Genomic DNA, 23,336 nt, shown 5'->3' with positions numbered 1-23,336 from the left:
ATTTAAAAAGTATTGATTTTTGGAAATAAATCATTTCCATCATGAATGTCTGTTTTAAATTACACCTTTTGAGTTCTTGGCAAGTCTATTACACCCATTTATAGTCTCTGGGCCTGACTCTCATTTACACTACATCTTATTTATAATGTTCTGGCAGTATAAAGCGCTCTCAGAATGGGCATAAATGTTATTTATGTCTTAGTGTAAATGAAAGTCAGGCCACCAGTAGATTCACCTACATAATGTTAAGTGGATGCAGGGAGATCTATGAGAGATTAATGAACAGATTCTATTATAAAAGCTAAATAACTTCACACATCACTTCTGAATTTAGTCCTAAGAGTACAAGAGATAAAAGTGAGAGGGGAAAAACAAGATTTTAAGCATCATTTTTCTTGGTGTTACAAAATATAGATGTTGATGGATATGGTTACTCAAAGAACTGTAGTAAATGAAAATGGCCCAGTTATAACTTCCCCATATGGCCTTGCAAACTGGTTCTTACCTCCAATCATCCTTTGAGAGGTTAGCTAAAATGTTCATCTCCTCGTCATCTTGCAAAAGGCGATAGGCTGCACTAACATGGTGATTTTCAAGAACAGATCGGTCATTGTACAGAATTGCTGAATCTGACCTAGTTGTTAAACGAATGTAGAAAAGTTATGCTTCCTTCTATTGTGTGTCAGTCTCACATTCAAATAATACTACTATGATTCACAATTACAGACTATATGTTGGCATCTTTACAGTGAGTGTAATGCTGTAGTCTCTACTGTGTTCAGAAAACATTAAGATCAATAGTTGAAATTCACCTCAGGGATAAAACCTTGTGCAAACCCCTGTTCATGGCTTAAGACCCACCCAAACTCTGAGTTAAAGATTTAAAAGGATTGCTATGAGATACCTGGCTGCTAGCTACCACATAGATATCAGTCATTGGGTGAAACAATGAGGCTTTTGCTCAATTCTTACTTAGGTAAAACTTTTACTTTGTGTGAGTTAGGGATTGCAAGGTTGGTTCCGTATTATTATCTGAACTAATTTTTTATACAAGGAATTCATGGTGCAACCATTGCCACCAGTGGGCCTCCTGCTGAGAGTAGCTGCCCTTTGACCTAAAGGGTACATTTCCAAAAGCACAATGAGAAGTTAGGTGCCCAACTGTCACTGAAAGTCAACAGAAGTTAGTTTGGTCACTTGAAAAATCTCCTTCAAAAGAGCTGGGTACATCCAAAATGTCACTGGTCTAGTCAAGTTCTTGCCCACCTAATAGTTCTGAAGTGCTCTCCAGTGTTTTCAAATATGGCTGCCACAACTGCTGAAGCACTGTAAACACATTTTATTGCTTCAGGCACAGCATTTGGTAGGAAGATGCACTGGTAAAAGCTGATGATATGTACTTTCTAGTTCTTTCTGATGTATTGATGAATATCTGTTTTCTGTTTCAGTCTTTCAATGAAATGGTGTCTTCTTCAAGTTGAAACAAACAACCAGAAGAAGAAGAAACATAACCAGAACAACCCCCAAATTATTCCAGCATGGCTCACCATTTGTTTAGAAACTATCAGCTTTATGAAGTAAGAATTATTGGCCCAAATTCTCTCCTCAATGGCAACTGAGGTTAATTATTTGAAACCATTGGAGTTACTCCGTTACTGATGTAACAGTGGAATTTTTTTCCCAATGAATGGGAGACATTCAGGATCACCAAATATAGTCTGTCTCAAATTTTACCATTTACAATTCTTTAACCCTTCTATCCACGTAGAGAGTAGCAGAAAACACAAAACAAAAGAATCCCAGAAGAGCCAGGTATAGATAAAATAAGCATTCTACCCTTCCTTCCCTAAATAACTTACAAAGACCTCACCGTGTCTGAATGTGAAAGTTGTTGGTGGTTCCTGTGTGTTCATAGTCATGGACGGCAGCTGCAAAGATCATAGCAAAGATCTCCAGCTCTGTCAGCCAGTGCTGAAAAAGAGATTAGAGAGCAATCAGATAAGCTGTTGTTTCTCAGGAATTAAGGCTTTTGTCTGTTAAGACCAACTCTCTCTTTCTGACAATACACATTGCACTTAACTGAACGTTTCCCTACAGCCTGTCAGCTGTTCCACAGAAAATGTCTCCAGCTCATATGTGAAAGTGAAACGACTGTTTTTCTCGAATGGGAATCTAAATAAATTAAACCCTGGCAAAATATTTTTTTTTTAAATTTTGACACTAAAAAAGCTGAAGCAAGAGGAAGAACAGATAAACATTCTTTAAAAGGAATATGACAAAAAAGCAAGTCCAGGAAAGGAACAGTTTGCTTTTCCAATAGAAATATACAACCTATTGGCACATGTGTAATATACTCACGGTATAAAATGTACATGCAATCAGCTATGCATGCCTTGAATAGTGATGTTACAAGCCTCAGACATACTAGAACTTCATTAATTCCCAATAACTCAAAGACCGTTCATGAATTACTGAATTGTGTGTACCGTATTGACAAAACAGCAAACACATGTAATATTAAATAAGAATACAGCCTCTCAAAAATGTAATTCTAATTGTGTTTTTATAATTTAATGAAAAATATTCAGAAAGTCATGGAGCAACATTTTCAAAAAGCACCTGATTGACATAGAAGCCCAACTCCCCTTCTCATAAATGCTTAAATCAATTAACCATTCTGTGTCTCAGTTTCCCCATCTATAAAATGCACCTATCTTCAGGGTTGCCATTAGGATTAAAGTAATTAATGTTTGCGTAGTATACTGAGAACAAAGCACTAGATACTATCACTGTTAGTGGTCATGTCACCCTTCTATTTGTGAGCCTGTTGATGGTTGATCAGCCTGATTCTGGAGCAGATGATCTTAACTCAGAAGGTGCAGGTGTTGGTAGCTGTTGGAGTGGTGAGGGAAGATTCTGACGTTCTTTTCTTCTTCTCCACCTCTCCTTGTCTGCACCGCAGCGGGACTTCTCAAACTGCTCCACCCCCTCACAGATTACCATTCTCCACTGGGGAGGGACTCGGGCAAAGTTCTCCCAAGTGTTAACAATGATGCTGCACTTTTTCATGTGTGCCTTCAGCGTGTCCTTATGTCACTCCTCTGGCCCCCAGTGCTCCTCTGTCCTTCCTCCAACTTGGAAAACAGAATCTGTTTTGGGAGGCACTGATCAGACATCCAAACCAAGTGACCACTCCAACTAAGTTGTTGATTAATGATAATGGCTTCAATGCTGGTCATGTTTGACTCTTCCAGGGTGCTAGTGTTTGTGCACCTATCCTCCCAATAGATATTTAGGACTCTCCTAAGGCAGCATTGATGATATTGTTCAAGTGCCTTCAGATGCCGATTGTATGTTGTCGAGGTTTCACATGCATACAGTAGCATGGGAACAACCACTGAATGGTACACAAGGACCTTGTCTTGGGATAAACACACCAGTTCTCGAAGACACTTTATCTCAGGCAAGTGAAAGTAGAGCTTGCATGGCTCAGATTATGCTGGACTTCTGCATCAACATTGACTTTAGAGGAAAGATGACTTCCAAGGTATGGGAAGTGCTCCACATTTTCCAGCATTTCTCCATTGATTTCAATAGAAGGTACATAAGATTGCCCCATCGGCAAGGGTTGGAGGAGGCACCTGGGTCTTTTTGATGTTCGGTGTGAGGCCAAGATTCTCATATGCTTCAGCAAAGGCACTTAAGATGGTCTGAAGGGCTGCTGGAGAAACAGCAGGAACCATATTGTTGTCCAGATACTGGAACTCCATGATTGAGATCGTGAAGGTCTTGCTTTTAGCCTTCAGTCTCCTGAGACTGAAAAGCTTCCCCTTCATTTTACAGATAATCTTCACACCATCTGGAAGCTTGCCATCAATGAGGTGAAAAGTCATGGTGATGAAGATGCAGAACAGTGATGGGACAAGGATGCAGCCTTGTTTGACTCCCGTTTTGACCTCAAAGGTGTCACTTTGGGATCCACTGTTGCTCAATATTTTGGCAGTCATGTTGTCATGAAGCAGCCACAAGATGCTAATGATTTTTTTGGGACAGATGACCTTTGAGAGGATGGTTCACAAGGTGCTACAATTGACTGAGTCAAATCCTTTGATCAGGTCAATGAAACTCATATATGGAGGGCGTCGTTCGCCGGCAGAACCATGTTTACACAGCTTCTTTTGTGCTGGTGAGTAAATATGCAAACGAGCGGTCGTTTGCATTTTTGAGACCATCCATTTGCATACTGCTGCTGGCCATTCACATCAGTGTCACCATAGACTTCAGGAACAGGGAAAACACTGTCAGCAGAACAGCTGACTTCTGTTGACAAACACTCAACAGAGCAATTTAGCTGTGTAGATGCTCTGGAGTTTTGTCGACAGAAGCCCTATTCTGTCGACAGACCTTGCCCGTGTAGACACAAGCTGCATCGACACGTAAGCACCCTTTCGAAAGGGCAAAAATCGAAGTTCGGCTTTCAAAAAAGCAGCCATCAAAAGAGAGCCCCCACCGCCATTTTTCAGATCGGCGTTCCGATCCGCTCTTTCCAAGTGCCGCCCTGGTCTTTCGAAAGAGAGAGTCCACAGAGCTCCAAGCTCTTTGGAAAGAAGGGAGGCAGGAAACACCGTGGACAGGGTCCCATGTCCGACAAGCCCTTCTGGGGCCGCAGCCAGCCGCCTCCTTCAAAGGGCCTCTCCCTCCGCCCTCCCCTCTGCATGAGCCGAGTGCTGCCCAGGCTGTTCGTGCCCAGCAGACCCACTCGTGCCCATGGAAGCCCAGCGACAGCTCCTGCAGGCAGATGCCATCATTATGGACGCCTTCCTGGCAGTGCTGTGCACACTCGCCGCAGCTGCACCCGAGCTCATCGGGTGGATATAAGGTTCCCCGAGGGCCATGGGGCTCCCCGCCCGGGTGCCCCAATGCCTCTGGAGCCACCCCAGCAGCACTGACTGGTGGGAGCGCGTGGTGCTGGGGGAGTGGGGCGAGGAAAGGCGGCTGCGGAACTTCTGCATGTCGAAGCAGAACTTTGAGTAGATCTGCCACTGGCCCACCCCCGCACTCCGGCACCAGGACACCTGCATGAGGCCAGCCCTCACCCTGGAGAAAAGGGTCACAGTCGCCATCTGGAAGCTGCCCACCCCGGACTCCTATTGCTCTGTGGCACAGCAGTTCGGGGTGGGCAAGGCCACCATCGGGGTTGTCCTTATGGCGGTAAAAGAGGGCCTGGGGGCGGGGGGGGCTGGGGCAAGGGGAACCCTCCCCTGCAAGGGGCTGGATGGGGCAGGGGTTGGACAGGAGGGGGCAGAATGGGCCCGAGGTGGAGGGCCACGGCTGCCACACCCACATTAGAACACGTGTCCCCCTCCCCCTCTGCAGGTCATCAGGGCCATCAACGTGATGCTGCTCCATAGGGTCATCTGCCTGGGGGATGTGGACAACACCGTCGCTGGCTTCCAGGACCTGGGCTTCTCAAACTGCATCAGCGCTTTGGACAGCATGCACATCCCCATCTGTGCCCCACCACACAGCGCTGGCCAGTACATCAACCGGAAGAGCTACCATTTGGTGGTGCTGCAGGCCCTAGTGGACATAAGGGGCTGGTTCACTGACCTCTACGTGGGCTGGGCCAGCTGCACCCACGATGCCCGGGTCTTCCAGAACTCCGGCCTCTGCCGCTGCATGTGGGCCAGCACCTTCGTCCCCCAGAGGGAGATCCCCATGGCAGAAGACATCACCATGCTGCTCTGCATGGTGGCAGATGCGGTGTACCCCCTGCAGCCATGGCTCATGAGGCCCTACACGGGACACCTTGACCCCACCTGGGAGGCGTTCAATGAGTGCCTTGACCACACCTGCAATGTGGTGGAGCGGGCCTTCGGGCATCTAAAGGAGCACTGGAGGTGTCTCCTCACCCGGCTGGAGGTCGGGGTCCCCAGTGTGCCCCAGGTGGTGGGCACCTGTTGTGTCCTCCACAACATTGTGGAGGGAAAGGGGAACACCTATGTCCCCAGTGGGGACCCTCCGGCTGGCGCTGTCTATGAGCAGCCAGGCGCTGCCCTCATCTGCCAGGCCCACCGGGATGGCCACCATATCCAGGAGGCCCTCAGACAGGCCTTTGCTGATGGCCACCTCTGACCCGCACGCATGCCCACATCCCCTGCACATCCATCACCCACCATTCCTGCCACCACCACCCCCACCACCACCAGCACCACACCCATACATCCACCATCCACCATCCACCAAGGAGAACAGCACAGAGTGGTGAATAATAAAGAAATGTTTATATAACTTAGGTGTTTGGAATAATATGTGCAGGGGGAAACCTAACTTGGAGAGGGGCGGGGGGAATCTAACTCGGAGGGGAGTGGGGAGAACCAACTTGGAGGAGGGCGGAGGGAACCAACTTGGAGGGGGGCAAAGTGCTCATTGCGGGGCAGGGGTGGTGGGCCATGAACCCCATCGGCCCCTGGAGCCCCTGCCCACCCCGATGTGGGGTCCCCGGTGGGTGGGGGAGGGTGCCAGTACCATCGGCAAATATTGCTGGTGGGTGGGCCTGGTGGGGGCAGGCTTGGTGTGGGTGGTGGGGGCAGGCTCAGTGGGGGTGGCGGAGGCAGGGCCAGCAGGAGGAGTCTCCAGGGGGGCCAGGAGGCGGGCCATCGTGGCTGTGTGCTCCCGCACAACCTGGCCAATGCCCTGGCGTGTGTCCAGCAGACTGTCCCAGGCTGCCCTCCTCCACTCCATATCCGCCTGGGCGAGCTGGATGTGCTCCTCAGCCACCTTGGCCTGATGCTGGCTGGCCTGGTCTTCCTCGGCCCGGCGTAGGGCCCTCCGGCCACAGCCCCGATGGCACCCTGCCTGGGGTGGCATCCAGATGGCTGCAGCTGGTGGGCTCTCCAGCACAAGGGATGGTGCGGGGCTCTCCCAGCCCCTGGATGGTGTGGCTGTGTGGAGAGGAGAGCATGTCAGTAGTGTGCCCTGGACGGAGGGGACCCGGCTGTGGCCTACCCACTTGAGCCCACCCTATGGGGCTCCCGCCCCCACAAGGGACACTGACGCCCCAGGGAGCACCAACCCGCTCTCCATCCCCGGGACCGGGCCTCCCAGCCTGGGTGTGATTCCAGGGGTCTCGCCCGCAGGTGGCCCTTCCCAGACTGTGGTATGCGGGCGCCATCTGGCACCAAGCAGCCACCACCCCTGCACGGCTTATGGCTCTGTCCACTGAGGGCAGGTGCTGGGTGTCGCATCCCATGTGGTGGCTGGCCTGTGTACGGTCCAGGACCACTGGTCCCATGTGCGGGCGCCTATCCGTTGCATCGCCCCCACCCTTGGAGTAGGTGTGTGCCCCTCCCTGTACGTACCAGAGGGTCCCTCGGTGATGTCTGGGGATGGCTGGCCCTCGGTCGCCCGGCTGGAGGAGCGGGAGGGGATGAGGATGGTCAGCTCCCCCTCCTTGCTTGACCAGTCCGTGGTCCCCTCGCCCTCCTGGGTCCCCAGTGTGGGCTGCTCCTCCACCTCCTCCACCTGCAGCTCCTCCCCCGAGGTGTCCAGGAAGGCCACGTGGGGGGAGGGAGCTCTCCTGGGGCTCCAGGAGGCTCTGGAGCTCCCAGTAGAAGGGGCAGGTCGCTGGACCTGCCCTGGAGTGTCCAGCCTGGTCCCTGGCCTAGGCATATCCGTGCCGCAGCTCCTTCACCTTGAAGCGTACCTGGTCTGGGGTGGCCCCTGCTGCAGAGGCCTGTTGCCAGGTGGCCAAAGGCTGCAGCATTCCGCCGCTTGACCCCTATGTGGCGGAGGACCTCCTCGTCCTGCCAAAGGCTGAGGAGGTCCTGGAGCTCCCGCTCCATCCAGGAGGGGGCTCATTTTTTTTTCTCCCCCTGAGAGCCCTGGGAGGCTGGAGAGGGCTCGGGGGGGGCATGGGGCTCACGGGGGGTCTGGCTGCTGGCCATGGATGGAGCGTGCAGCTGGAGCTCGTGCGCACACTGCTCATTGCATGCTCTCAGCTTTCTGCCACCAGTTTTCCATGTGCGTGCGGCTTTAAGGCAGTCGAATGCAGGGACCATAGAGTCCCGCTGCTGCCAGCTGGAGTGGCCCCATGCTCCAGCTGATCAGCACCATGGCGGACCTGTATTTTGAAAGAGTGGGCTGTGGAGCGTATACACGTGTATTCTTTTGATTTATTATTTCGAAAGGGAGAGATCTTACTGATATGGGATCGGGGTTCGGATTTCGATTTCCAAGCCCTGTACTTTTGATTTTCTTTCAAAAGACGGGTTTATGCGTGTAGATGCTCCTCCCGCTCTTTCGAAAAAGGGCCTCTTGTTTTGAAGTTTTTGCACATGTTGATGCACCTACAGCCTCAATGGCTATTCACCAGGGTGGGCCAGGATGGTGTCTCTAGCCTCTGTTTGCCAGAAGCTGGCAATGGACAACAGAATCATAGTATCATAGGGCTAGAAGGGATCTCAAGAGGTCATCTAGTCCAGCCCCCTGCTTCAAGCAGGTCTTCTAGTCCAACCTCATCTAAGTCATCCCAGCCAGGATATTGTCAAACCAGGACTTAAAAACCTCTGTGGATGGAGAATCCACCAACTCTCTAGGCAACACATTACATTGCTTCACCATCCTCCTGGTAAAGTAGTTTTTCCTAATATCCAACCTACTTCTCTCATTCTGTAACTTCAGAGCATTGCTCCTTGTTCTGCTATCTGACACCGAGAATGATTTCTCTCCATCCTCTTTAAAGCACTCCTTCCGGAAGTTGAAGGCTGCTCTTAAGTCACCCCTAAGTCTTCTCTTCTGTAAATTAAATAAGGCCAAATCCCTAAGCCTCTCCTCACAGGTCATGTGCTCCAGCCCCTTAATCATTTTTGTTGCCTTCCACTGAACCTGCTGCAGTACATCCACATTCTTTTTATAGTGGGGGGCCCAAAACAGGACACAATATTCCAGATGTGCTCTCACCAATGCCAAATAAAGGGGAATAACCACTTCTCTAGATCTGCTCTCAATGCTCCTCATAATGCACCCTAATATGCCGTTAGTCTTCTTGGCTACAAGGGCACACTCTTTACTCATATCCAGCCTTTCATCCACCATAACACTTAGGCCCCTTTCCACTGTTCTGCTGCTAAGCCAGTTGGTCCCCAGCCTTTAACAACGCTTGGGATTCTTCCATCCCAAGTGCAGGACTCTACACACTTCTCCTTGTTGAAATGCATCAGATTTCTTTTGGCTCAGTCCTCCAATTTATCCAGGTCACTCTGGATCCTTTCTCTACCCTCCAACGTATCCAACTCTCCCCTAAGCTTAGTGGCATCTGCAAACTTGCTGAGGGTGCAATCCAGTCCTTCATCCAGGTCATTAATAAAGATGTTGAACAACACCAGCCCCAGAACTGAGCCTTGGGGCACTCCGCTTGAAACCAGCTGCCAGATATTGAGCCATTGACCACTACCCCTTGGGCCCAACCATTAAGCCAGCTTTCTATCCATCTCATAGTCCATGGATCCAATCCATACTTCCTCAACTTATGGGCAAGAATGTTGTGGCAGACTGTATCAAAAGCTTTGCTGAAGTCAAGGTATATCACATCCATTGACTTCCCCATGTCCACAAAGCCTGTTACCTAGTCATAGGGGATGGTTCACTTGATGACTAGTTTTTCTGTGGCACTTGGCATTGGCCACTCTTGGAAGACAGGATACTGGGCTACCTGGACTCTTCAACTGACCCAGTATGGCCAATATGATTATTCTTAACAACGTTCTGAGAATGGGAAGCTAGATCATGGATTACCACGCTGCTGGTTCTTTGGGAATTGGCATGCAATAGACCCCACTCCAATTCTCATAGATCAGAGACCATCCCTGATAAACATTTATCTGACCTGTTCATAAATATCTCCACAGATGGAGATTCCACAACCTCCCCAGGCAATTTATTCCAGTGTTTGACCACCCTGACAGTTAGGAACTTTTTCCTAATGTACATCCTAAACCTCCCTTGCTGCAGTTTAAGCACATTGCTTCTTGTTGTCCTCAGAGGCCAAGAAGAACAAGTTTTCTATCTCCTCCTTATGACACCCTTTTAGATACCTGAAAACCACTATCATGTCCCCCCCTCAATATTCTCTTTTCCAAACTAAACAAGCCCATTTATTTCAGACTTCCATCATAGGTCACATTCTCTAGACCTTTGATCATTCTTGTTGCTCCTTTCTGGACCCTCTCCAATTTCTCCACATCTTCCTTGAACTGCGGTGCCCAGAACGGGACACAATACTCCAGCTGAGGCCTAACCAGCGCAGAGTAGAGCAGAAGAATGACTTCGTGTGTCTTGTTGACAACACACCTGTTAATGCATCCCAGAATCATGTTTGCTTTTTTTTGCAACAGCATCACACTGTTTACTAGTATTTAGCTTGTGGTCCGCTATAACTCCTAGATCCTTTTCTGCCATACTCTCTCCTAGACAGTCGCTTCCCACTCTGTATGTGCCAAACTGATTGTTCCTTCCTAAGTGGAGCACTTTCACTTGTCTTTATTAAACTTCATCCTGTTTATCTTAGACCATTTCTCCAATTTGTCCAGATCATTTTGAATCTTGACCCTTTCCTCCAAAGCAGTTGCAACCCTTCCTAGCTTGGTGTAATCTGCAAACTTAATAAGTGTACTTTCTATGCCAATATCTAAATCGTTGATGAAGATATTGAGCACAACCAGTCCCAAAACAGACCCCTGAGGAACCCCACTTGTTATACCTTTCCAGCAAGATTGAGAACCATTAATAATCACTACCCTAACCAGGTCTTTCATTTCTCAAATGGAGGCAGTGTGCTCAGCTCCTGGAGTTCCTTCTCTCAGCTGTGTGACTGCTGTGATACAGCTGGAGACCCATTAAACAGGCTTGAAGTCCCATCAAGGCATCCAGGGTCAAATAACGTCAGTGCAATGAAGTGTCTTGAAATGAAGAGGAAGGCGACTGAGGAATAAAAGGTCTTTTATTGAGAACACCACAGGAAACCCAGACTAGGGTTACTGGAGAAGAAGAGTGGATAACAAATACTATTCAGTGTAAATAATGCATAGTTAAAATAGCTCTGAGAAAAGAGGAAAAATGAAACCTCTGGTAAATCATCAGAAGTCCCACTTCACCTAGAACCATCATAAAGAAAATAAAGAAAATACTAGGCCGCCTGCACTAAACAGATGCAATCTCCATGCAAGTGGGGATATTACTTTTTACTAGGCTGTGATGGAGTTCGTCTCGCAGAATGAGGTTAGCTTTAGAGAACAAAGCCCTTAAGAATGATTGAGAAAGAAGCTCTCTTATGGCAGGTGGAGGAGTGGGAGGAAAGTAAGAGCAAGGAAATGTGATTTTTTTTTCATTTTTGGGATGACAAAAATGATCCTTTTGCACTTTCAAGACCACTAAACCTAACCCAGAACAAACTCTTCAAGGACGACTGAAAGCCAGATATGAATCAAAGAATGAACATTGGATCAACAAAGAAAAGGGAATGAGGCATGGCTGTTGTGCACAAAGGCATAATAAACATGAAGAATTAATGACTAAGAAGAGCCACTAGAGGCTAAACAAAAGACTCACTGTGTGTGCATAGGGAGTAAGAACAGGAAACAACTAGATGAGTTTCCCAATGCAAATTGAGTGGAATGCATTGCCAGTAAACACAGGAAAATAGCACGAAGAACGAGATGGAGATAATTAACTTATTCCTTTTCTTAGGGTTTATGTTCATTCATTTCAAAGAAGTCAGTTTCAGATCTCGTATAATCATGATGAGCTGCTTACTACCCATAAAAGACAGCAGGGTTTTCCCTCCATTTAGTTCAAACACAAGTGTCTGAGAAATCCTATGCTTCAGCAGTTTTACAGCTCTGCTCTATGAAATGTGCCATTATCATGAATTATGCTACAGAAAGCACTCTCGTCATTCACAGATAGCACGTAAGAGATCACACAGTAATTCCCAATAATTATCAAGATTAAACAGATAATATTCATACAAGAGAAAAAACAAATTCAGTCACATTTGAACAACAATCAAAGAAAGAAAGGGGAGAGAAAAATGTCTCACGGATATCTTTGCAATGCAACTCTTACAAAGGATTCTAAGTTGTGTGATTGACTATTTATTCACCAGAAATACAAAAATAAAAAATTCCAGTACATCAAATGTAGGATAATACTGAAAATGTTGTAGTGTCATTATATATTATATCTATATACAGTATCTATATAGAGCTATGGCACCTCTTCTCTTGTAATACTGTAATAAACAGTAATGAACTGTGTTCATTTCTGGCTACCCTATGGGCTGTGGCAGGTTGGAGCCAGAGGGCTCCAGCAGAGTGGGGAAAAAAGACCTGCTAAACACCAGCAGAGGGCAGCAGGGCAATTACAAGCAGCTGGAAGGGAGGCGGCTCGGGCGGATAGAGGCCAGCTGACTCCACTGCTGGCTTGATGAAGGCCTTGCAAACCCTCCACAGTTGGACGGTGGGAGGGAGAGTGAGTGGGTGGGAGGAGAGGTGTAGGAGAGACAGAGAGCAAGTAGAGCCAAGGGACAGAAGCCTGAGAGGGAGTCAGAGCAACTACAGCTCAGAAATAGCAAGGAAGGGAGTCCCAGGAGGAGTGGCTGGGCTCCTTACCCCAGAGCCACTTTGCAAAACCCCTGCCCCCCGGGGAAAGGAGTGAGAGAGTGATAGAGCAGTGGCTTGGCACACTACCTAAGACCTGTAAAAGTTCTACTGCAGGACCAGGAAAACAATTACAAGTAGGAAAAGATTTTTGTCTGTGGGGAGATGGAAGAGTGGGGACTTCATAGTTTAAAGCAAAAATAAATGAGGGGGAGAACATGATGAATGTCTATGAAATAGTGAATGTGATGGAGAAGATGAGTCAAGAGCTCTCTTTGTACTCCCCCCACCATAATGTCAGAACAAGAAGCCACCAGATGTAAACAAAGGCTCACATTTAAAACTGATAATACTTTTTATGCAATGAATGCTAATTCCTCAGGCTATTACTAAGGCAAAGACCTTAGTCAGATCCAAAAAAAAAAAAAAAAAGGTTTAGATACTAATGTGAACAACAAGAATATTCTCAGTCAGAGGCAACCGGTGCAGGGATTGCAGTGGGGGACACATGCAGGGGGGCACCAGCCATGTACCTTTGCCCCATCCCCTCTCTGCCCCTCCCATGACCCACACTGCCTCTTCCTTCACCCATGTCCCTCCCCTTCCAGCCCCTGCTTGCCTATGCCTCACCCACCACCCACTGTTACCAGTGCATGCAGGGCAATCCCCCTATTCCCCTGGAATGGCACAGCATAGAAGTAGCACTGCAAACTTCCTAGCTTGTGCTCTCATGCCGTACCACCCTGGGGGAGGCCCTCACGCTCATCAGGGTTGGTGCGACACTGATGGTGAGTGTGGAGGAGGAGAGGGGGAGGTGACACCAGGGGATGCATGTGGATCACTGTGTAGTTCCCCAGGCATCACCTATGTTCTCAGTAGAACTACTCAGGATAAACATTAAGGGATGTAACCCTTCACACCAAGCATTAAGCATCTGGTTGAAGCACAAGCTTCCACTTTGCTTATGCTTAATTCTTTACCACAGAAACTCCCATATTCCTCTTTAGCAACTGGTGCTCACCTCTTGCGGAGACAGGAAACTAGACTAGATGGACTATTGATCTACCCAGCATGGCAGTTCCTATGACCCTACCATTTTATCTGGATTACATTAGTGAAGAATCAGTCCTTACTCACTAGGAACAAGCCTGACCTTGTACTCTTTGCATGTCAGAAAGCCCTACACACTTTGCTTGGAGTTCCTTGGTGTGTACAAAATTGAGAATTGGGCCCACTGGCACTCAGACACGTTCAGCCCAGAGTATTGCACATTTCAGTAAGTAAACGTACTGGTTAGTTTTCTCAGACATGAATAGCTCGGAAAACAAATTAACAATCAACTTTACCCAAAGGAGCCAGATTACCTAAAAGAGGCCTTCCGTCAACAAAACTAGGGAGCATTCACACTACAAATGTGTTCTGTCTAGAATCTGCTGAGAGAACACAGCAGTTTTGTCGGCAGAGCTCTGTCTTGAAATTTGGAGGCAGAGCACCTCTGTAGACAGATTCTGTCAAAAGAATAGTAGTGTAGATGCTCTTCTGTCAACAGAGGGCTCCTCTGTGGCACGGGCCATCTGGGGCCAGGAGACGCTCTATCCACCGCAAACAGAGCTCTATGCTCTGCTCCTCCAGCCAGCCTTAAAGAGATATAAAAACGTAGTGTTGAAAGAGAAATTAAGAGGTTATCCAGTATAGGTCCCTATGCTGGGCAGGACCAAGTAAACCTAGACCCTAGACCAAACCAGAGAGGTGTCTATCTAGCCTGTCCTTACATACAGCCAATGACAGGGATTATAAAACCTCTACTGGAATCCTATTCCCCTTCTTAATTATACTTATGATTAGAAAGCTTTTCCTGATGTCTATCCTAAATCTCCCTTGCTGCAGACTAAGCCTATTATTTCTTGCTTTACCTTCAGTAGATATGGAAAACAATCAATCACTATCATCGTTCTAACAGCCCTTGATAAATTTGAAGACTTATTAGGTTCCCCTCCACAGACTTCTTTTCTCAAGGTGAAACATGTCCAATTTTTTAACCTGTGCTCAGATGGCAGGTTTTCTAGAACTTTTATCATTTTGGTATTTGTCATCTGAAATGCTATCTAGTTTGTCCACAGCTTCCCTAGAGTGTGGGACCTAGAACTGGGGACACTACACCAGTTGAGGCCTCACCAGGGCAGACTGAAGTGGAACAATTATCTTCCATAGTTTACAAATAACTCATATTAAAACACTCCAGAATTGATATTAGACTTCTTTGCAGCTCTATCACTTTGTTATGTCATATTCATTTTGTGATCCACTATGACCCAGATACTTTTCACTAGGAGGAAATGAGAAGTAATTATCTAGAAAGTAATAGCTGTGCATCTGATTTTTCCTTCCGAAGTGTAGCACTCTGCACTTGTCTTTAGTGAATCTGATCTTGTTGACTGCATGCCAGATTTCCATTTCTTTTGGTCACTTTGATGTATAATCCTATCCTCCAAAGCACATGCAACTACTCCCAACCTGCTGTCATCTACAAATGTTATAAATACACTCTACACTCCATTATCCAGGTCATTAAAATATTGATTAGTAATTATCCTAATCCACACCCCTGTAGGAACCCTCTGATAGGTCCTTACTGTTTGACAGGGAACCATTATTAAGAGCTCTTTGTGCGTAGTCTTCAACAAGTTGTGCACCCACCCTATAGTAAGTTCTTCTACACCATGTTCCCTTAGTTTGCTTACGAGAATGTCAATTTGCCCTCTGTCAAAGGCCTAATGAAAAAGCAAGAGAGCTCATATCTACAGCTTTCCCCTTAATCACCAGAGAAAGAATCCTTCAGGAGAAAGAAATTAGATTGGTTTGACATGATTTGTTCATGATAAATTCACACTAGCTATTACCCTATTGTCGTCTAGGTGCTTACCAAATGGTTGTTTAATAATTTGTTCCCGCATTTTTCCAGTTATCCAAGTTTTTGTTCCTTTTCTCAAGATAGGTAAAAGTTGAACCTCTCTAGTTCAACACCCTCGGGACCTGCTGACTAGTTCCAAATGAGAGGATCTGCTGCACCACGGGAAGCCAATGTTGTCTAGCCAAGAGAATTTGGCTAACAACAAAAAACTGAACAAAAGTTGGCTGGATTTGGCACTGCTACATATTGTTAGCAGCCATCAGAATAAATAATGCCAAATTCTGCCCTTGGGTGCCCACATCGGACTCCCATTGAAACGAACAATGTCAGCATTTGGCACTAATGTGTTATCATCCTAATTTGTAATCACTAACGCTCTCTCAAAAATTATTGTTTAGATTTTGAGCAGGATGCTATCATGGGGAAGGAAACAGATCCTATATATATTTTATTGGGTCATTTATAGATCCTGTACAGATATTAGTGGGTCATCTGTTTTGTATGTCTCTTGCCCTTCAGCCTGCCCCCAGAGGACTGCCTTGCAACTTTACAATTACTCAAAGGCAATGAACAACCTTAGAGATGTTGAATATGCTCAGGCAAAAAATTTCAAATCATCTGGACATTGAAAAATCACCTGTAAAACAAACACACAAAAATCTGTAAACCAAAAACAAAGGCACCAAAATATTGAAATTAAATTCAGGAGTTCAATATAAATCTCCACAAATAAGGTGAAGATGTTGTCATGGGTTTTTTTGGTTTTTTTTTTAGTAAAAATCACAGACTGGTCATGGACAATAATCAAAAATTCATGGGAGCCAGCAAGATGTCCCCCAACTTTTATTAAAAATACCATGGGTGGAAACAAAGAGTGGAACAAAGGGAACACTGCTGGGGTTTGCAACTGCTCCAGCCGCACCGCTGCTCCTGTGGCAGGGCTGACCCAACTGTAGATGCTCCTCCCCAGCTGTTCCAGCAGCCTTGGGGACCGGCAACCAGCCAGGCAGCTGTTCCAGCTGCCCCAGGACTGGCTAGTAGGTGATCAGCTGTTCCAGCAGCCACTGCTCCAGCAGTCCTAGGACTGACAGCTGCTCCAATCCTGTCCCTGAGGTAGTCATAAAGATCCTGGAAAGTTTCTGGCATGTCAGAATTGCAGCCTTACATATTCACCATTAATTTAATAGCAGACACCGCAAATTCATTCTCTGTCCCTCTAAGTAGCACAAGAATTTCCTCTGAAAACAAAAGATGACTAGGAGAGTCAGCAAACAATGCTGAAGTTAACAGACTATATCAGGTGCTGATAAAAATCAATCAAACAAAATCTATTTACTGACTAATGACCTACTCTCAGTAGAGCAAAAACTGTAAGGCCTGATCTTAATTCCATCAAAGTCTATGGAAGTTTTCCCACTAATGCCCCTGAAGCAAAATCAAGCCATAATTTAATATTTGAGAGAATAGATTTTTAACTTAGCAGTATCAATAATAAACTGTTAAAGTGGAATTATGCTCTGAAAACTGCTTCTGGAAAAATGTCATTGTGGGTTTTTTCCCCCCTCAGTAGACTTCACATCCAATTTGTTCAGTTCAAAAATAAAAAGATACTTTTTTCCTCATCCTGGGAATTGAAATCCAAGTTGTGTTGTATCTCACTCCTGTAGTAACCTTAGTAGTACAGATGCTAAAGGCCAGATTCTATAGTTGCACCATTTCTTTCAAATTCTGCCTTTTGCCACACCTGCTTAGCACTGCAATCTTTAACGAGGTCAAACAGCTATAACAGAGAGAAGAATATGGAATTTACAAAGTTCTGCTAATGATCCATGAACTACAAATGAATGCATCTCCCTCTCCTACAACTGTAGTGGTAAGGCACTGCTAACATGCCAGAAAGAGTAAAGTAACATATATGACCCTGAAAACACACAGGCAGGTCTGTTGACTAAGTGGGAGCCATTTGTACACAGTCACTTTTCAGAACAGAACTGCACCATAGGAAGCAGGAAGAATGCCATGTTTATGCTGTCTGAGGTAAGGAAAGGAAAGGAACCAGTTTGTTCATCCTCATAACACAATGTACATTATACATGGCTTTAATAACGTTCATAATTATGACCTTCAGTGGGTTTTTTTTACCTAAATTCTAACGATTTACTGCAAAGAGTTAAGAATATTAGATTGGTTTCTTGTCTAATAGATGCTGTAGATCTGAACCTTACCTTCCTTAAGTGAAATCAGAAGTATTTCACGGGAGTGAGACTGGAATCAGGAATATCTTTACTGAAACTTCTATTGCAAGTCAGTCAGCCCAAGACAGTTGTACTTCTTTAGGTCTCTCTGGTGCAGTCTCAGGGTATGTCTACACAGCAGCCTTATTTTGAAATAAGCTATTCTGGAAGGGCTATTCCAAAATAGCTTATTTTGAAATAACACTGCTACACACAAAATTGTATTTTGAAATAGCGCTTAGCTATTTTGAAATACAGTGTCTATATGCATAGGTTATGTCTACACTTGCATTCCTCTTTCGAAAGAGGAATGTAAATGAGGGAAATCAAAATGCAAATGAAGTACTGATTTACATATCTCAAACTTCATTTACATAATCTTTCAAAAAGAGATTCTTTTGAAATAAAAAAAGTAGTGTAGATGGGGCTCTTTCAAAAATAAACCCTGTTTTCAAAAGGACCCTTCTTCCTGAAAGAACAAGGTTTGTTTAGTTTAGAAAAGAGATGACTTAGAGGGGACATGATGGCGGTTTTCAAGTACTTCAAAGAGGGTCACAAGGAGGAGAGAGAAAAATTGTTCTGCTTGGCTTCTGAGGACAGGACAAGAAACAGTGAGCTTAAACTGCAGCAAGGGAGGTTTAGGTTGAACATTAGGAAAAACTTCTTAACTGTCAGGGCAATTAAACACTGGAGTAAATTACGTAGGGAGGTTGTGGACTCTCCATCACTGGAAATATTCAAGAACAGGTTACAAAGACACCTATCAGAGATGGTCTAGATGGTGCTTAGACCTGCTGAGAGGGCAGGAAACTGGACTCATTGACCTCTGGATGTGCCTTCCAGTTCTAGTGTTCTATGAAGATGTGTTCTGCTAATCCACTGCCATGGAGCATAAGGGCAGCATATATTTTATACTTCTCCCCCCCGCAGATGATAAATATGAGACTGTACTCACTGCCTTAAAGAACTTTTTTGTGCCAAAAGTGAATGTAGTAGCTAATCATATTCATGGCAGCGCCTCATCAGCAGCTTTTGAACCTGCTCGTTAACATGCCCCTTCCGAAAGGAAGGGGCTCGTGTAGACCCAGCCCTTACTGAGCCCAAAATCCACTTGGTGCGCTATTTGAAAAACCAAATTCCAGTACATGGCTGCCTGCCAGCAACAGTGACTTTTGGTGACTTCTGTGTAACTGCAGAGTTCTATAGTGTCCATAAAGGTACTCCTATCCTTGGCAGAAGATTTATTTGCTGCTTTAAACCTCATGGTATTTAATGGACAAAATGATCTTCCTCAGCAAAGCCCTCTTGCAGTATACACTCCAGTTTCAGCTGGGAACCAAGACCACGTGGAGGAGAAACTTGGCTGTGCTTATGGGTTTGGACACAAAGTTAAAATGTGACATAATGTGATGCCTGTATGACAGAAGTTATGGTGCTTACCATTTTCAGTGAGGGAAGCTGTTTCAGAGGAACTGAACAAACTTGTACAAAAGGACATTATTGAAGAGACTGACTCATCTGAATGGGTTTCACCTATAATGGTGACTTAGAAGGACAGAGGCATTCACCTTTGTGTGGATTTAAGGGAGCCAAATAAAGCTATTGTGATTGACAGCCACCCGCTGCCTCACATACAAGAAGTATTTGCAGAACTGCATGGAGAAAAGACATTTTCTGCTCTTGATTTGCAGAGCACCTATCAGCAGGCTATGTTGCATGAAGACAGAAGAGACCTCACAGCATTTATTACACCTGATGGACCATTTTGTTTTAAATGTGTTCCATACGGTCTTGCATCTGCCCCAAGTGACTTCCAAAAATGATGCCATTGATTCTGAGGAATCAACATGGAGCTCAGTGCTATTGCGATGATAATACTGTGTTTGGAAGCATTTCTGAGGAACATGAAAATAACCTGCAGTTTGTACTAAACTGCATCAGTGCAGCAGGCCTCAAGCTCAACTTGTCTAAATGCAGATTTAGACAAACAGAACTCTCCTTTCTGTGGCAAACAATTTCTCTGGCTGGACTAACACCTGATACAGATCATTTCCTGGAAATTTCAAAGGCTCGTCCTCCACATGTGCACCATTGTAGGCCATTCCCTACAACAGTCCATTGAAAGAAGACCTTTTGGAAGATCTCTTTCAAAAAATTTCTTTAGAAAGGTCATGCTCATGCTCAAAAAAGCTCCTTTGAAAGAACAGGACAAGAAACTCCATGGATCAAAACATCCAGTGCCACGGAGGACTGCTTATTCAAAACCAGGGCCCCCTGGGCATCTACACACTTTTTTTTTTCCAGAAAGAATCTTTCAGAAAAAGGCACTCTTCCCTCATCCGGGAGCAGAAGAGGACTGCTGGAAAAAGTGGCGCTTTCTTTTGATTTAGTATTGAAAGAACACATTTTGTGTGCAGATGCTCTCAGGGATTTTTCAAAAGAGCTCTAGCTTTTTTGAAAAAACTCACTAGTTTAGATGTAGCCAGAGAGTTTAAAACCAGAGAAGTACATCATGATTGCTTAGTCTGACCTTCTGTGTATTGCAGGTCATAGAATCTCATTCACCAATTCCTGTAATAGCCCCTACCTCATGCTCAGGTACTGAAATCATTTTCCCTCAGATTCCTGCCTTTCTTCTCGCTGGTATGAAAGTCAAAGACAACTACATTCCCTGCACTTAAAGAAATTCATCCATCAGAAAGGACCATTATAATCACCTAGTCTGATCTCCTACATAATACGAAGCATGGAATTTTGCGAAGCCCCTAAGTTCTGGTTGAGCTAGAGCAGCTCTTTTAGAAAGATTTCCATTATTTATTTAATCATACCAAGCAATGGAGAATTCACCATGCACATTACTAAGCACATTATTCCAATGGTTATTTACCTTCACTTTTGCACACTTGAACTTTATTTCTAATTTGAATTTGTTTTGCTTTAATTTCCAGTCACTTAATTTTGTTATGAATTTGTCTAGTACTTGAAAAAGCCCAGAGGTCTGCAACCTGTGGCTCTTTAAGGACTTCTTTGTGGCTCCCAATGCTACAGTTGCAGAGTTTAAAGAAAGAAAGAAAGAAAGAAAAACCCTCCTGATTATTTTTGATAAACAGTGAATGTCTAAAAGCCCAAAAAATTAACTCCTATCTAAATAGCAAATGGTATGTGATCTTAAAACATTGGATAACTCCCACTAGTGTCCTCCAAAGAAAGAGAGAAGGTTCGGGAGTGAAAGTCAGGAAGACAGTGGTACAAACACACATAAAGCATGAGGAAATAGGACATGTAAAAGGTTTGTAAACATCCTGCAGTAAACATGTATTTCATTACAAATAATTGTGGGCATGCTATTCTTAACATAGAGGTTTTTGTAAGTATGGTTTCATGTTATTTATTAAGGACAGTCTCATATTCAAATGCATCGTGGCTCGTCAATTATTTTTATCAAATTGGAAAAAATGGCTCCTCTTCCTATTTTAGTTGCCAACCCCTGGCCATGAGCAAATCACTTTTTAGCCTTTCCTTTGTTAATTTAAACAGATTCTTTAGTTTCTCTAACTATAGATTCTCCTGACTTCAAATAATTGTTAAATGCAAGATCTGTACCCTGACCAGGTACGCCAGGGGCATGAATCCCCTCAAAGGAGGAATGGTCAGCATTCACTCTATTCAGGAGGGACTGTGCCATTCTACTTCACTAGTGTTTCAGCATAACCAATCTATCATAGATACTTGTACTATCACATTACCATCTGAACATCTCACAGTCTTTAATGTATTTATATTCATGGCACTGAATTATTCCCATTTTAAAGAAGGAAAACTGAGACACAGTGAAATTAACTGACTTGCCCAATGTCACACAGTGGGCCTGTCACTGAGCAAGGTATTGACTGCAGGTCTCCCAAGATTAGACCCCACCTCCAGCCGTAAGACCCTCCTTCCATTCCAAGATCATTATAAACAGATTTTTACTATACCCTAGATCACTATAAAAGGAATTTAAATACACCCGAGTTCTCCACTAATATTGAGCACCTATAGAACACTTTTCATTTTCATACCACTTTAGAAACACCAAATTCCGTGTACATTAGGAATATGTTCCACATTATACAATCGCTTTAATCAGAAAAAATACTTCAGCCTCATTGTTCTCGTATTCGCATACTTACCGCTACACCTGTCTTAAAGAGGAGATAATGTACAGTCTGTGTAACATCTGCTGCATGCATTAGATTGTGATAAGGATTTTTATGTTTGCTGTATCCAACTTCCAGTGCTTCCACAAAGGAGACAAGAGCTGAAATGGGAATCTAAAAAAGAGCAGCATGAAGTTAAATGCTCTGAGGACACAATTATCTTTAATTATTTTCTTTTTTAGGGGTAACTTTCATTTAGTCTCCAGTAATATGGTTTATGTTTCATAAATAAGTAATAGCCTAAAATGCCTTAGCAAATACTTCAGAAACTGTTAGTGAATCAAGATGTTTACCATTCTTAATCACATCAGGGCTGAATCACACACACATATACATAAACAAGACAGTTCAGTACTACGTGCCTGTTTGAAGACATAATGAGAATGAAAAATAACAGACAGCCTTTCATTGATTGCCCCCATGGAAATGTTTCAATCTAGATCACAAAAGCTGCGTCTACACGTGCACGCTACTTCGAAGTAGCGGCACCAACTTCGAAATAGCGCCCGTCACGTCTACACGCGTCGGGCGCTATTTCGAAGTTGAAATCGACGTTAGGCGGCGAGACGTCGAAGTCGCTAACCCCATGAGCGGATGGGAATAGCGCCCTACTTCGACGTTCAACGTCGAAGTAGGGACAGTGTAGACGATCCGCGTCCCGCAACGTCGAAATTGACGGGTCCTCCATGGCGCCCATCAGCTGGGGGGTTGAGAGACGCTCTCTCCAGCCCCGCAGCTCACTGGTGGCCGCGTGGAGCGGCCCCTTAAAGGGCCCCTCCCCTGCCCTGACTGCAGGAGGCTGAGGGAACGTGCAGGCTCCTGTCTGCACACGCGGTGCAGAGCCTGCCCAGCCCTCAGCCCCTGCAGCAGCCATGGCTGCCCAGCAGCCCCCCCAGCGCCCCCAGGGGACCCCCCCCAAGGGCAGCCAGGGCAGCCAGCAGAGCCAGAGGACCAAGCAGTCTGGGAAGCGGCAGCGGGGCCCCTCCTGGACGGAGGCCGAGCTGCGGGACCTGCTGGGGCTCTGGAGCGAGGAGGAGGTGCTCCAGGTAGTGGGGAGCAAGAGACGGAACGCGGATGCGTTCGCTCGGCTGGCCGAGGGCCTGGCTGCCCGGGGTCACCCTGCCCGCACTCCTGACCATGTCCGCAGCAAGGTGAAGGAGCTGCGGCAGGGTTACTCCCGGGCCCGGGATGCGGCCAGCCGATCTGGGGCCGCCCCAGTCACTTGCCCCTTTTACAGGGAGCTCAGGGACATCCTGGGCTCCCGGCACACCTCCCCCCCTCTGGCCACCCTTGACACTTCGGCTGACGAGCCCCAGCAGGCCCTGCAGCCGGGCTC

At 45.7% G+C, this 23,336-nt stretch overlaps 1 protein-coding gene across 6 annotated transcripts in view; it reads right to left on the bottom strand.

Moving 5' to 3' along the window:
- The window catches only part of PDE1C (phosphodiesterase 1C), a 329,257-nt gene that overhangs the window by 90,548 nt on the left and 215,373 nt on the right, over positions 1-23,336 (bottom strand). For all 6 annotated transcript variants that reach the window (XR_012644546.1, XM_074988155.1, XM_074988154.1 and 3 more), the window contains 3 exons: positions 21,974-22,114; positions 1,871-1,971; positions 506-634 (listed from right to left, as the gene is read on the bottom strand). Coding sequence is in view for 5 of the 6 variants with exons in the window: in XM_074988155.1 (XP_074844256.1) it covers positions 506-634; positions 1,871-1,971; positions 21,974-22,114 (371 nt within the window). In the remaining variant the exon portion in view is untranslated. The remainder of the gene's footprint in view (positions 1-505; positions 635-1,870; positions 1,972-21,973; positions 22,115-23,336) is intronic.

The sequence above is a fragment of the Carettochelys insculpta genome, chromosome 2 (assembly GCF_033958435.1).
Source record: "Carettochelys insculpta isolate YL-2023 chromosome 2, ASM3395843v1, whole genome shotgun sequence".
Taxonomy (NCBI): Eukaryota; Metazoa; Chordata; order Testudines; family Carettochelyidae; genus Carettochelys; species Carettochelys insculpta.
Note: the sequence above shows the minus strand (reverse complement) of the source record. Positions and strands in the feature narration are given on the sequence as shown.